Source organism: Drosophila pseudoobscura, chromosome 2 (assembly GCF_009870125.1).
Source record: "Drosophila pseudoobscura strain MV-25-SWS-2005 chromosome 2, UCI_Dpse_MV25, whole genome shotgun sequence".
Taxonomy (NCBI): Eukaryota; Metazoa; Arthropoda; class Insecta; order Diptera; family Drosophilidae; genus Drosophila; species Drosophila pseudoobscura.
The window spans coordinates 28,179,696-28,195,744 of record NC_046679.1 but is presented as its reverse complement, the minus strand read 5'-3'; the positions used below and the strand labels follow the sequence as shown (position 1 = coordinate 28,195,744).

At 37.2% G+C, this 16,049-nt stretch overlaps 2 protein-coding genes across 2 annotated transcripts in view; one reads left to right on the top strand and one right to left on the bottom strand.

Moving 5' to 3' along the window:
• The window catches only part of Fur1 (Furin 1), a 168,871-nt gene that overhangs the window by 141,974 nt on the left and 10,848 nt on the right, over nucleotides 1–16,049 (bottom strand). The window lies entirely within an intron of this gene.
• On the top strand, nucleotides 13,267–13,959 carry LOC6897899 (eukaryotic translation initiation factor eIF1-like). The gene has a single exon (XM_002137965.3). It carries the CDS (start codon nucleotides 13,395–13,397, stop codon nucleotides 13,725–13,727), a length of 333 nt encoding a protein of 110 aa, XP_002138001.1. The 5' UTR covers nucleotides 13,267–13,394; the 3' UTR covers nucleotides 13,728–13,959.

Genomic DNA, 16,049 nt, shown 5'->3' with positions numbered 1-16,049 from the left:
AAAAAAATAACATAATTTATAATTACTTAAAATAGGTATAAAAATTAAAAATTAGCTTTTTTCAGTGGAAATATCTGTGCTAATTCATGAAATTGCCCGAAGCTCAAGAGAAAAATCTGAATCTGAAAAGAATGCAAAAAAAAAAGGTAGCAATGCGAAAAAAAATGTAATTAAATTGGATTGCATTTAAAAATTAAATATGCAAATTGAAAACGAAAACGAAAACAAAAGCACGACAAAACACTAAAATTATAAAGGAATTTCAATTGATTTATCGGCAATAAAAAAAGACCACCCGACCCCTCTAATAATAAATTGCAATCAAAAAAAACCTTTGAAAAGTGCATTGAAACCATTGAATCCGGCTCTCAATCATCAGTTCATTAATTAAATTAAGTCAAAAGAAAAACTTCCGCTGGAAAATCACAACAACAACAGCAACAAAAAATCATAAAGAAAAACAAAAGGCGGGAAATATAAACAACGGAGGAAAAACCGCATAAATTAAGCGGCAAAACGTAACCCCAAATGAACCCGACCCACTTTTTTTCATATGATTTACTGACAGTCCAGACCTCAAGGCACCAGACAGACAGGCCTCCCCCAAAGCCTCCACAATCCTCTAGCTTCTCCAAATCCAAGTCCGCGTTTAGGTTCCTCCCCCCAGAGAAAGGCCATAGGTTGGGGCCGGTGCCCAAGCCTTTTGACGCGGCTCGAGGGGGTCGAGGCGGGGTCATTATTTGATGATTTCATAAAACGAGAGGCAAGGAAAACGTCCAGAATTTGACATGTCGAAAGTGAAATTCTCTTCTTGAAGTTTAAGTATATTGAACTGTTTCTTTTTTTATTTTTTTCAAGTGTTTATGCTTTTATTTAGTTTTTGGAATTGTATAATATTTTTTAAGTATTATTATTTAAGTATATATTATTATATGTTCTAGTATCTAGTATTATATTTTCCAGTATATCATTTTCAGTATTTGTAGTATTTTTCTAGTTTTTTTGTATTTTTAGTATGTTTTAGTAGCTATTATATTTGCCTTATTATAGAATTTTTTTAATATTTTTGGTATTTTTGGTATTTTTAGTATTTTCTAGTATTTTAGTAATTTTCTTGTTATTCTATTTTTCTAGTATTTTAGTATTTTCTAGTATTTTTTAGTATTTTTACTATTTTTTATCTTCTCAAAAAGAAAAGTTTAAAGTAGGTTTATTAATTTTCTCGGAAAACTGCACAAACCTCACCTTCGATTCGCCAATACCCGTTATACCCTCGCTGAGCAAACCCTAATTAAGCTTTCATTCAAATTTTTGTGTCTAACTTTATTTGGTTTTGTGAGCATATAATCAAAAAGGAAGCCTCAGGCCGAAGGATGGAAGATGTGCTCCCCTCCGCGCCCGGAGAGGAGCCACAGTCTGGCATCCCAGAGGCCCTAGAATCGCAGACAACCCACTGATAATGATGTTAATGTACTGTTAGTCATTAACCTCATCATTCTATGGGCCGTGATGATGATGTTTTGGCCAGAGGCCAGCCGGCCAGCGGCCAACCCAAAACAGGAAATCACGATTTGTTTAGCCCTATTTTCTTGGGCTGGGAATTTAGGAGAATTTACGCCCGCAATTAGCGGATAAAAGCAAGTTTTCCCTCTGAAAAATCCCTCTCTCTCGTTCTCTCTGGCAACAAACTGTCAATTGGAATCTGTTTTGCATTCGACAATTGACACAGCAATCAATTTTAATGAGCTGGAAAATTTTACGGAATGCTAATTGTTGCTTCTTGAATATGGAATATGTGTGCCCTTAAATTGTTTAGAATTCTACTACTCTTTGTAGCGTAAAAATCTGTACAAAACACCGATATTGTTCCTTATAGAACCCGTTTTGGATTGCCCATAAGTATTAATGGGTTTTGATGGTTAACTTTTGATTTAAGAGCGTGTTCTTCTTCTGTATAAGGCGGGGGGATTGTGTGTCTGAAATGCGAATAAATTGGTTTAGAATTCTAATTTAGAATGGATCTCATGATTTTAACAGGTTTTTTTGTTACATTTCTGAAATATTTTTCAGGTTTTTGCTTTCCTTTTATCTTCAGACATTAAAGAAATCTATTTAATCTTTATATTTTAAGCCCCAAACCCTTTCAATCTTATCTTTTAATCTGTTTTATAATTTTTGTAGCAATTTTTCCACTTTTGTCGGGCGGCAGTTATCTTGAGAGCTTAAACCGCAAGTCAGATGTCATAATCTCAGGGGATTTATCATTAGATACTGTATCTAAATGTTAGTCAACCTAAACATTTGCGTTGGTCCGAATTCTGGATCATTCCGCTCCCATTTTTTTCCCCGGTTAAAGATCATTTGGCACTCGTATGCTAATTGCCACCTGAGGCTGGAACCTCTGATCTCCATATCTGTAGCTGTATCTCCCTCTCTCACTGTATCTGTATCTGCAACAAAGTTCATCGACCACCTCTTTTCTGTGAGTCGTGTGTGAGAATAACGTGTTGAATTTAACACCTTTTTTGTACTCCCTTAAGAAATACATTTGAACATTTTAATGTTTCAGATGCATTCTCCCCCATCTCCCACCCCATCCACATAATACAGGGTATAAGGGAGGAGCGGGACATACACAGGGTAACATCTTAAAACCAAGTAGAACAAATATCATTTACAGTTTTTGACCCACTTTTATTTTCAGGCTCCTTTTTATGAACCGCCAACGGGTGCTGGCGATGGAGATGCAGATGGTGACAACAACATCAACGTCAGCGCAGCCAACGTATGTATTTTGATACCCTGTACGAGAGTGGGGTGTGCTGGTTTTTGGGGGGAGGCATAAAAGAGTTCAAGAGTGGTAAGATATTTCTTTTTTTCCCCTATGCAAGCGAGAGCCCACACTAGCATATACAAAATTCAAGAAAATACTAGAAAAAATACTAATACATGCCACAAAAAAATCTAAAACATATAAAATAGCAATTAGAATAACATATAAAAAGTAGTAGAAAATACTACAGCAAATACTATAGAAAATAGTATAGAAAATACTATACAAAATATAAAAAAAATACTATAAAAGATTAAGGCAAAATACTGGAAAATACTAAAACAAAATACTGGAAAATACTAACGCAAAATACTGGAAAATACTAAAACAAAATACTGGAAAAAAATTTACAAATACTATAACCAAACGCTAGCAAATACTAAAATCAAATACTTGACAAAATACAAATACTATTCAATGATAATAATACTGAATACTTGTATAAAATACTAAAAAAAAAAAATAATTGTTTGCAGCAACTGAATATACTAAATATATATACTAAAAAAATACTAAAAAGTACTAAAAAAAAGTTTGCCTTTCATTCAAGATTCCTTCCCGATTGATGAGCATCCACCTGGTCGATCCTGCCTTTGGCCCCCCACCAGAGAGGGCTCCCCACTTGCTTCGCCTATGAATATAATAGTAAAAGTGAATGCAATACTTTTTTTGCTCTCTTTTCTCTCTCCCACTCTTCCGGCTGCCGCTCTCTCTCTCTCTGTCTCTCTGGGGCGTTCTTTATGCATTTATTCAGAGGAGAGAAAACCGCGTCCTGGTGATGGGGCCGGCAACGGTGGACCTCGGGTGCCGGTGCCGCCGGCGACAGCACAACTTTTTTTTTTGCGCTGCAGCTGGATGACGCCTCCGTCGTCTCCATCGTCTCCATCGTTGTCGTTGTCGTTGCTGCTGACGACATTTGGTTTGCGGGCTGTCGTCGTGGCTATTAAATTTCAATTATTGTTACATTTTTCACACACCGCACACGCAGACGAAGGAAATGGATGTGGAAATGTGGAAATGGCAATGGGAAAAGCGGCGAACGAGAAAGGGAAATGGGAGCAGGCGGCGTTGACTTGGCGTTGTTCTGGTTTGCATCTTTTATTGATGTGTCCGTCCGCCTCCAGTGTGCAACGACATTGCATGGACTGAGGGACTGAGGGACATGGACAGGACAGGACAGGGCCAAGCCCTTGCCTAGTGTCCAAAACAGCAATTATCGGCAAGGTGAAACGCAATTATCGAGCAGGTGGAGCGCAATTATCGCACAAAGTGAGCTGCTATCGATCTAAACTCGCTCCCAATTAGAGGCGTAGAAACCCAATCAGTCGACAGTTTCTGTCTCGCATTCGTCAAGCGCTCAGTGTCCCGGGTGTCAGGGCAGGAGAGAGGGCAGACAGACAGACAGACAGACAGACAGACAGACAGACAGATAGGAAAATTGTGATTCGAGAGGAAGGGTTTGGCTCATTAAATGATTAAGGCCACTGGCAGCACAACACTTCAGGCCCTGGCGAAGGCGAAGGCGAAGACGATGGCAAAGGCAAAGGCAAAGACGAAGCGAAGCATACACCTCAATGGCATTTTAATTGCGAAACTTAAACACACAAGAAGTAGAAGCAGAAGAAGTAGAGGAAGACAAAGCAGAAGAGCAGTTAAAGAAGCGAATGAGAATGAGCAAAAGCAAAGCAATTGCCATTCACTTTGGGGTGCCTGCTGATGATTTCGCACGGCTTCCGGTTTGGTTAGAAAATGGCAGAAATAGCAGAAAAATAATCGAGAAATCAAAGAGAGACTGAAGAGGAAATATAAACAGATATAAAATAATGTATATAACGTCTATATAAATATTAAATACTACAAAATAAAAAAAAATTAAAAATATTTTAAAATACTACAAGATAGAACAAAATACTAAATAATACAAAACTACCAAAAATACTAAATAATACAAAAAAACCAAAAATACTAAATAATACAAAAAAATACCAAATATACTAAATAATTAAAGAATACCAATAATACTTAAAATACTAGGAACACTAAAAATACTAAACAAAATACTAAACAAAATACTAAACAAAATACTAGCAATACTAAAAATACTAACAAACACTGAAAATACTTTAAAATACTACAAAAGAAAATACAAATACTGGAAAATACATGATATATTCTGGAAAACGCAATGGAAATATTAAAAAAAAACAATAAAAATACTAGAAAAAACAATACAAATACTAGAAAAAACAATAAAAATACTATAAAAAACAATAAAAATACTAGAAAAAACAATAAAAATACTAGAAAAAACAACAAATACTAGAAAATACAACAAATACTAGAGAGTGTCTAATACTAGAAAATAAATGATAAATACTAGAAAATACAAAAAAATAATACTAGAAAATCCAATCCAGTTTTCAGCAATTATTTAACTATATTTTCAAGTACATATATATTTTGTATTTGTATTTTATTTTTCCGGAAAAACAATTGGAAATACTAAAACATTCCTTTCTTCATTCCTTTCCAAATTCTTGATGCGAATAAAAGATGCCACTCAATTGAGACGAGTGCTTATGTATTTCCGTGTCAATCGCTTTTCAAGGGTATTAAAGCTGTCTGCTTCAAACACTGTCATTTATATTTTTTTGAGCAGCTCGATCGAGCGTAAAGAAAAAGACGAGGGGGAACGTTGTGAGTTGCTGCGGACACCGCAACTCTACGGTTATACCCGATACTAAGTCAGTATGGCTCTCCTCCGGCAGACGCCGCTAATATTTAACGACACGACAAAGAGTGCGTGCGAGAGAGACAGAAAATCAGTCTGAGCGTGACGTCGGGCGCTGCGTAGCCAATGCAAATTGATTTGTTCCTTTTGGCTACAAAAATTATCTGATCTGATCCAGATTCAGCAATCTGATAGATATGGTCATTATCTATGATTCTGCGTTTTTAGTTTTCTCAAATCTGCAATATTGTGGATGCAACAGATTTTCGTCCTTTGTGGGGGCGGAAGGGGGTGGGGCGAAATTTTGAGATAAACGTTTTATAGTGACATCTAACAGGAGTGCGGATACTAAATTTGGTTACTCTAGCTTTAATAGTCTCTGAGATTTGTGAATATCCCCAGATTTGCATCCTTTGCGGGGGCGGAAGGGGGTGTGGCGAAATTTTGAAACAAACTCGTCTCGGTCCGATATATTAGGAGTGTGGATACCAAATTTGGTTGATCTAGCTTTTATAGTCTCTGAGATCTAGGCGCTAATGTTTTACTCTAAGCAAAGCCGCCTATGCTACGTGTGTGTTAGAGAGAGACAGGGCGAGAAAAAATGAAATTGTTTTCTTGATGCTGGCTATAATAGTAATACGATCCAATTCAGATTCTGCAGTCTGAAAGATATGGTCATTCTCTACGATTCTGCGTTTTTTGTTTTATCTTATCGTCGAAATTGTGGATGCCACAGATTTTCGCCCTTTGTGGGGGCGTAAGTGGGCGGGGCAAAGTTTTGAAATATTTTTGGAGCAGTGACATATCACAGAAGTCTGTATCCAAAACATCGTTGCTCTAGCTCTTATAGTCTTTGAGCATTAGGCGCTGAAGGGGACGGACAGACGGACAGACGGACAGACGGACGGACAGACAGGGCTCAATCGACTCGGCTATTGATGCTGATCAAGAATATATATACTTTATAGGGTCGGAAACGATTCCTTCTGGACGTTACACACATCCACTTTTACCACAAATCTAATATACCCCAATACTCATTTTGAGTATCGGGTATAAAAAGATGAAGTCAGCCAAAGGCAAAAGCCAGAGTCAGAGCCAGAGCGAAAAGGCGAAAAGCAGTTAGCCTATAAAACAGCGTATATGTATCTATACATCCATCTATAGTAAATTGTATCTAGCAGATACATGTACGACTACGAGTACGAGCGAGCGACACAAAGAAAAAGCAGTTTCGAAGCCAAGAAGTTGAACTTCTGCACAAAACTTGCTGACATTTCGATTGCTGCAACGACGGCGACGGCAGGGCAGGTTGCACTTGCAACAGCAGTTCTTCCCATTTTTTTTTTTTTTTTTTTATTATTATATTTTATATATTATTTATGGCAGCGGTGCAGCTTCCAGCTTCATTTTCCACTTGTTTTATGGCCTCAGACGACATCCAGGGAATTTTGTTGGGAATTTTATGGAGAATGCCAGAGGAATGCTGCGCCCGGCATATGGCAGAGATGTTCTAGTTTTTAAAGGAAGTCTTAGGCGAGCAAAAAAGTGGCATGCAGTTGATTGATTGTGGGGGATAAATTGGGGGAGAGATATAGAAGAGTTCCCATACAGAACTGGTCTTTAAAAGTGCATTAAATCGTTGGTTATCTTAAAGTGGCTCTTAATTTGCATCTTTATAATCCAGTCTATCAATTAGACATGATTTTAAATCCTCATTGATTATTAATGCAACTCAAGATCGAGCAAATCTGCATTCAAAGATTGTATCTAGAGATTTACATCCCATTTGCTTCAAGGCACTTTTAATTCCAGTTTCCATTCAATTCTAATTCCGAAAGATCATTCTCGTTAGTGCCACACAAAACTTTTCATGGAAAACATTATTCTCAAAGGCCAGAGAACTTCATTCGATTCCATGTAAAGCAAACAAAAAGTTGAGATCATCAGAAGCTTCAATTCTCGAACAAAAAAATAAAAAGAAAACAAACTTCAAGTCAAAGGAAAGCCCCACAATCTGCTATCAAAACACTCGAGTTTCAAAGGTTCTCAAGGGCTAAAAGACGATGATTATTTACCCGCCGCACAAGACAGGACTCTGGATGCCGTCTTCAATGCAATTTATCCTTGCATGCGAATGGCGTGGTGCTTACCTGCAAGGAAAAAAGAAGAAGAAAAAGGCATTAAAAAAAGAAGATAAACAAGCGTTGAAAAAGGTTTTAAAAGAGAGGAAATTGAGGCATTATAAAGCCAGTTTTTGCCGCAGAAATAACAACAGCAAAAAATACTAAAAACAATCTACTTTTTCCGCCTAATTATGTATGCCAGAAAAATCGGTTAAATCTTTTTCCTGGAACTAAAGAAAACACAAAACACACGCGGCGGTGGCCTTCTTTGGCTAATTAGTTGCTCAAGGATTACGCGAAATGGGGGTATATGCAGCCTCCATTCATCCCCATGCTTCTGCTGGATATTCCGACTCCTCTGCCTTATCGCAAAGCATGTAATTTCACTAAATATGGATGCATCCAGAAGGATGCATGAATGCATCGTAAATTCAATGGCACACAAACACACAGAGACGAAAAAAAGCACAGATAAAGAAGGAAGCAGGTAGCTCCAGAAGGAAGCTCTAGTACATCGGAGAAGGGAATACCCTACGGGAAACCATCTTTTGGGAAGTATTTTTCATACTTTTCATAGAGGAGGATTATTGAGATTCAATGAAGGAAAAGATATTAAATACCCAATAAAAAGTTTAAACAATACTTTTAAAAAATATTTTTTAAAATACTTACAAATACTAATAATTCTAAGCAATAAATACTAAATTATCTAAATAATATTTAAAAATACTATTAAAAATAACATAAATATACAAAAAAATACAAATATACAAAATAATACAAATATACAAATTTACACAAAATACCACAAATTATACAAACTATTTACTATGTAAAAAAAAAATACAAGAAATTCTAAATAAAATACTGAACATAGTAAATAAAATTCTGAAAACACTAAATATATTACTAAAAATATAAATGAATAAAATACTAAAAAAAAATTATTCATAAAATACTGAAAATATAAATTAATAAAATACGACAAAAACTAACAAAATACATAAAACACTAAAACGAACTTTAAAAAATTTCTCATAAAATATAAAAAAAAAACAATTCTTCAGTAATTATTAACAGAAAACCAAAATAAAATACCAAAACATACTGCAAAAATACTACTCGATTTTTGTCTTTATTTGGTCTCATACTTCCATTAAAATATGCAAACAAAAAAAACAAATAAATAAAAAAAAAAGCCAAGTACATGTCTTGCCCAAGGGGAACCTGTCCGTTTTTAGAGGTTCTATAGTACTTGACAAGATCGAAGCTACTTCCCACTTCGGTTACACAACCGCTCCACCAAGTCTAGATTATCCCCAGAGCAAGGGCAATCGCCCGTGAAAGGAACGCACAAAAAACAAGTACAACCGAAGAGACTATCAAGAGCTGCAAAGAGAGAGGGCCAAAGAATCTCCAAAGACGGGTGAAGAATGAGATTTAAAGAAGCGGCGGTACGACTTGACTAAGGAGAAGGGCAAAGACTTTTCGACCAAACAAAGGCATATTTAAATGTTATTTTTGCCAAAACATTTGCAGAGGAACGCAGCAAAAAGCCACTTGCAACAGACGCAACACAGAGGAGCCGTAGCTGTGGCAGGGGCCACAACTCCTTTCGTGGCTGTTAATTTGCCAAACAATTGGCAGATAGCCAAGCAGAGGCCAAACAGCAGAGCAGAGTGGCCCAAACAGAGAGAGAGACCCCGAAGTCGGGAGCCCCATACTCGAGCCCCAGAAAACAAAAGAAGAAAGGAAGGCTAACAAGAGACAAGAGACTCCAGACTCCGCACAACCAAACACCAAAAGCTAGACGGGATGACGACTCCAACAACGCTGTTGCAGGGCGAAGATCTTGTTGCAGTTGCATATTTTGGCGCTGCACGTTTTGCTTGTTGCTGCTGCAAGCCGCACAACAAATATGCCAGAAGCCAGAAGCCAAAAGCCAGAGAGCCGAAAGCCGAAAGACCGAAAGACCAAAAGAAGTTAAAGTAGCCCCCGAAACACAATCATCCGCCAAAAACCTTGGCTCATCCCAGAGTGCAACTCCCTTATCCCTTCTGCACCCCCCTGCCCCAGCCCCCTGTATCCCTCCCACCCCACTCTGCGGGCCATAAACGAGTTGCTTGCTGCCTGGCCCCCCAACTCTTGCGGAATAACAAACATTTCAAAAACGCGCCAGACCCCCAGACCCCCGGACCCCAAGACCCCGGACTCCAAAAACTGCAAAACTTGATTTACAAAAAAAAACCCCCCCCCAGCAAAAGAGTAACAAAGAAATTTAGAAAAATAAACGATTTTAGAATGCTCTATGATAAAGAAAATACGAAATAATACCAAGGAAAATACTAAAACATATTGCCGAAAAAATATGAAAAAATCAATAGAAATACTAAAACGAAAAAAAAACAACAACAAAATTGGAGGAAAATATTTAAAAAATACAAAAGATACTAAAAATAAATAAAAAACCCCAAGAAAATACTAAAGAATAGTCTTAAAAAAATATCAAATATATACTACAAAAAAATACGGAAAATGATCATTATAATACTTTAATTACTAAAAAGTAAAAACACTTAAGAAAATACTATAAAAAATTCGCTAAAGAAAATAATAAAAAAAAATAATATACAAAAAAATTGTAAAAATTTCCTAAAATAAAAAATAAAATATTAACTGACAAAAACAGCTTTAAAAATATTAATAAATAATTAAATACTTAAAAAAAATTAAAAGCCCCATAAAATACCTAATAAAAAATACTACAAAGTAAAAAAAATACTAAGAAGTACAAAAAATATACATATATACTTTTGTAAAAAAACCTACACCACTAATCAATTGGTATAACGAACTCTCTCTCTCTCTCTGTCTCTCTCTCTCTCTCTCTCTCTCTCAATAGTTCCATTGAATCAAGACGAAAGTCTCTCCCATCAGAGCCCACTTCACGGGAATCTTTAGTGACGAATGCCATCCACAAGTCCACAGACCCCTTTCCGTCCCGACTCAATCAGAGGGTATTCCCTCTACGTCTTTCAGCATCACAAACAATCGACAGACAACTTTGAAGCCGGCGCTCCATAAAAACTGGTTCCAGTCAAGTTGTGGTGCGGCTGGGCGGGGGGGGGAGACGCCGCCTTAATCCGGCATTCTTTTGGCCCAGAGTTCGTGATTAACTGTTGAGAGGTGGTTGGATTGTTGGCGCAAGAGGAGGGGGGGTGGAGAAGGGAGGGAGAATCCACCGAGAGACAGAGAGAACGGGCGAGAGATCGCAAGAGATTCGGATGCATGTAACTCAATCTTGGGGCTGGAGATCATTAGGCTTTTATGTTGCGGTTCTCTGACGTTCGGATCTCGGTTTGGATCTCTCGGTTACCGAGATCTCCTCCATCCATCCATCCATCCATCCATCTGTCTGCCTGCCGTGCCTTTTGGGGCCTGCTTAAAAGTCAATTTCAAGTTCAGACAATGGCTCGTAGAAGGCCCCTCCCCCCCTCCACCACTGATTGATGCAACTCATCAAGAGGCAGTGGGGCAGGGGCCCCACTAGAAGGCTGGCGGAAGGGGCTCTGGCGCTACCAAAAATCAGTTTAAACAAAGCCCCCACAAAGCTCCTTCGTTCACCAGAAAAAACTTGGCTAAGTAGTTCGCTGGCGTTTCAGTCATGAACGGGCATTCCACAATTTGATTCCTTTTTCTGCCAAAAAAAATAAATAAAATATAAAAACTAATGACCACAATTTTTGGGGCGTCTTCTCTTTCACTCGCTGATGGATAGCGGGGCCAAAAGATTGATTTTTGGGCAGCGAGGAAAAAGAGATGAATGGTTGGGGTTGGAGCTGGGGTTGTGGTTGGGGTTGGGGTTCTGGTTTGTTGATTTGATTATTTGCAGACGCCGGCCACGAAAATCAATTTGTGTTTCGAATTTTTCGGTTGGTACGTGACTTTCACGAGAAGATAGGAACCAAAGAAAGGAGTGAAGGGGTAGGAAAACTAAAGAAAGATGGCCAGAAACCAAATATATGCAAATTACAAAGAAAAACCTTGGAAAATAGGAAATGGGAATATTTTAGTACAAATAGATTATTCATATTTTTTGAGTGTTATATTTATACTTTTACGATGATTTTTGGCCATTAGGTGGATAATACCCTTAGCTAGGAGTATAGTAAATTTAGAAACCTTATCTTAAAAATTATATCTTTTGTTGCCTTTTTCCTTTTATAATAATTTTCGAAATGAAGGCATAACAATTTTCCTCGAAATTGTTGGCCACTTTCAGGTGTTTGAACTTTTATAAACTACATTTATCTCCAAATTTCTATAGACCCAAACATTTCCTGCCATCCAATGCACTTTTAGCCCCCCCAAAAAAAAACACCAAAATCAATGAAACAGGAAGTGCCACAAAATAAACTCCAAAAGCATTTTATGACAGCAACAAAAAGCCAAAAGCAATAGGTAAAAACACCCCAAAATAATAGTTTTAATTTCCAAATTGTTCAGGGGGCAGCCCTCTTTATAAAAAAGATAAGCTTCCGTCGGAAAACAAAACTTGCGCTCACTTGAGCGCAGCAGAGGGGCGCCCCACCCCCCTTTCCTCTCTTTAAATGGGGGGTCAACGAAGCGGGTCATTCGTTGTCTGATTTTCATTTTCGTCATATCAAGAAAATGCTCCCCGAACCACATCTGAATCATCTTTGTGGAGCGCAAAAAGGCACTCTTTGTTCTCTTCTCCCCTCTTTTTCCCCCTTTTGTAATTATGCTTAATTATAATGATGCACAACAAGTTAATGAAACTTCAATTAAGCGGCGAAAACAGAGTCCCGGACATGGACAATTTTTTGGCATCAAAAGCAAAGGAACAACGTGAGGGATGGGGGGGGGGGTTAAAGGAGCATCGAAACCCGAACGAAATTCTGTTAAAAATAATACAAAAATCAAGGGAAAATATCTGCTTTGAAAGCGATATTTATAAGCCCCAAAATTGTTTATGTAAATTCTTAATTTATAAACAAAAAATTTTAAATAATTTATATAATTTCCCAACAAATTTAATTACAATTTTATTAATAAACTAGTGATGGGGGGGTTAAAGGAGCATCGAAACCCCAACGAAATTCTGTTAAAAATATAGCAAAATTCAAGGGAAAATATCTGCTTTCAAAGCGATATTTATAAGCCCCAAAATTTTGTATTTAAATTCCTAATTTATAAACAAAAATTTTAAATAAATGATATAATTTCCGAAAAAAATTTAAATAAATTATATAATTTCCCAACAAAATTTACAATTTTATTAAAAAATTCTTTATTAATTACATTAAATTTTGTAGTAAAAATTACAAAATTATTTAAAGAACCTTTTCTTATAATAAATTAATTCATGAATAAACTTTTAGGAACGTCCCACCCATTATTTAAAATTCATTCGGTCTATAACCCGATTTCCCTTAAACGAATCACGAGGATCTTTTTACCGATGAATTTCAGGCAAAAACAAAGGCAACCCTAGGGGGCACTGGCACTGACAAAAAACTCCCAATCCAAGGAACCCTTGGCCTTGTTTTTAGTTAACTTTTCGCCCTGCCTTTTTATTCTCATTGTGATTTTCTCAGTTGAATCGAAAACATCCAACGATTTCAAACAATCCGAAAATAATAATATTCGAAAATAAACCGTTTCAAATCGTTTTGAAGCTTTGATGTCGATCCAAAACTTGAACACCCGCGACCCCTTTGCGGATGCCCAGAAGGGCAACGACGACGATATCCAGGACGGACTGATCCACATCCGCATTCAGCAGCGCAATGGCCGCAAGACCTTGACCACTGTCCAGGGCCTGTCGCAGGAGTACGACCTGAAGAAGATTGTGCGCGCCTGCAAGAAGGAGTTCGCCTGCAATGGCACCGTCGTCGAGCACCAGGAGTACGGGGAGGTCCTGCAGCTGCAGGGCGATCAGCGGGAGAACATCTGCCAGTGGCTGACCAAGGTCGGACTGGCCAAGGCCGATCAACTGAAGGTCCATGGGTTCTAAGGGCAGGGCAGGGCGAGACAAGCCCCCCCCCCCCCCTCACACACACACACAATCAATCTGCAATCAGCTACAATCAAGAGAGTTCCACCAAGAATTAATTTTCAAAAAAACAAAACACCAGCAATAGACCATTTTCTTCCTTCCTTTTTTAAAGACATATTGTAAATATTGTAAAATTCAATGTGCGGTACAGCAATGGCATAAAAACAAGCATATTTCAACCCTCCAAAAAGAGAGCCTTTCACTTATGGAAACAGGAATAGGGCTGGCCCATCGAAAAGCAACACCAAAAAGGCTGGCTGCCAGGCCAAGAGGTGGTGGGTGTGCATATACATATGTTTGACACTGTAGCTGATGGCTCTGACAACTCTTTTGACACTGCCTCCTGCTGGGATGACGAAAGAGGAGCAAAATGTCAGAAAAGTTTCACTTGCAGGAAAGTTTTAAAGAAGAAAAAAAGAGGAGGAAGAGGTCGGGTGTGCATTTATATTTATAAAGAAACTATGGTTATTCCATAAAATATATAGAAAGGTCTTCCAAGGAAACCCTCTTTGTTGATGCGCTTTTGGCTTTGGAACTGAAAAAAAACAGAATTTTACAAAGATATTTATTTGAAGAAAAAAATCCCAGAGCCTGCTTTTGTTTCCAAAAGAGTCTCTAGTGCTGTTCTCCTAAAAAAAAAAACATTTTTTAACTGATAATAAATGCCCATTGATTCCCTTGAGAATCGATTGCTGGAGCAACAAAAGCTGTAGATAAAATTAAGAAATTTCTATGAAATCCTCATTAAAAATTAACCTTAAAAATCTCTGAAATTCTTTAGCCACAAAGTTAATTTCTAGAATTTACAAGAATTTCCCTGCAATTTCCCTGCAGTTTCCACTTTTCTCCACTTCGTTATGGTCTCCTTTTGATTGCTTTTACTCCTCTCGCCTTTTGACCTCTTTATGTTTTTTATATAATTTGTGGCATAAAATGCAAGTCAAGTGCTGACGGGCATTATGGGTACTCCTTCCTCTTCCTCTCCCTCTCCCTCTCCCTCTCTCTCTCCCTCTCTATCTTCTTCTGTTCTTTCCCATCAGCGAATATTATTATCGTTTATTATTATTATAAAACGGATTCTTTCAAAATGTTGTCGCATTATTGTCAATATCAATAATGTGGCCCGGGTTCTTACGATTCTCCCCCCACCCCTCCCCACTCCCCAAGCCATATGCCGCCACAGAAGTCTCCACTCTCTTTTTAACACTCTTCATTCCCTCTCCTTTTCCCTCTCTTTCTGCCTTCTCAAGTTTTTATGAGGCTATCAATGTCTGCATTAAATTGCAGTTAAAATGCATAAATTCCTTGCTTGCAATATGAGAATAAATGCTCCATTAGGCTCCGCAAAAGGGGGGAGGGAGGGAGGAAGCAAGAGTGGGATAATGCCAATAGAGAGGGGAATAAGGCAAGGAGGGAGAGAGAGCGAGAGACAGGGATAATGCCAATATAGGAGGAAGATGGAAAAATATTAACAAATATTTATTTTTCCTCAAGATATTCTTTTTTTTATTTATTTTTTAATTAGTAAACGCTTTAGATTTGATTATAAAATAATAATACAATTTGTTGTTTTGCTGATTTCTGATAAACGAAACAATTAGGCGATTTTTTCCCTATAGAAATAATAAGAATTATTCCATTAAGATACATTTTTTTCTATAGAAATAATACAAACTAATCCATTAAAGAGACATTTTTCCCATAGAAAAAACAATAATTGTTCCATTAGGAGGCATTTTTCCTATAGAAAAAAAATATTATTTCATAAAGAGACATTTTTTCTATAGAAATAATTATAATTATTCCATTAAGAGACATTTTTTGTATAGAAATAATAAGAATTATTTCATTAAGATAAATTTTTCCTAACGAAATAATAAAAATTAATCCATTAAGAGACGTTTTTTCTACAGAAATAATAAGAATTATTCCAATTATCCAAGAGACATTTTTCCTTTAGAAAAAAAAATTTTTTTTTAAATTATATTTTCCTGATTTCTACTACTATATATAAAGAATTTATTTTGTATTCTTTAATCCCTTAAATAAAATCCTGTCCTCTCTGCCCGCCCCTCCGATTGATGGGTAATTTTTTTGGGAGGGGCGCAAACATCATTTCCCTTAATTACTTTTGGGGCCGCTTGGCTCCAAAAATCTAGCATGTTCTACATTTTCAATATTTCGACTATTTTTAACGCACTCTCCCCCGAAAAGCGATTTGTCTAAATCATCACCTCAGCGGCCCCCGCACCACAGAGAGTAGCATCCCCAAGGGAGCTT

Bases quoted from the DNA above. Each gene is read 5' to 3' on its own strand.
- LOC6897899 (XM_002137965.3), top strand. From the start codon at position 13,395: ATGTCGATCCAAAACTTGAACACCCGCGACCCCTTTGCGGATGCCCAG.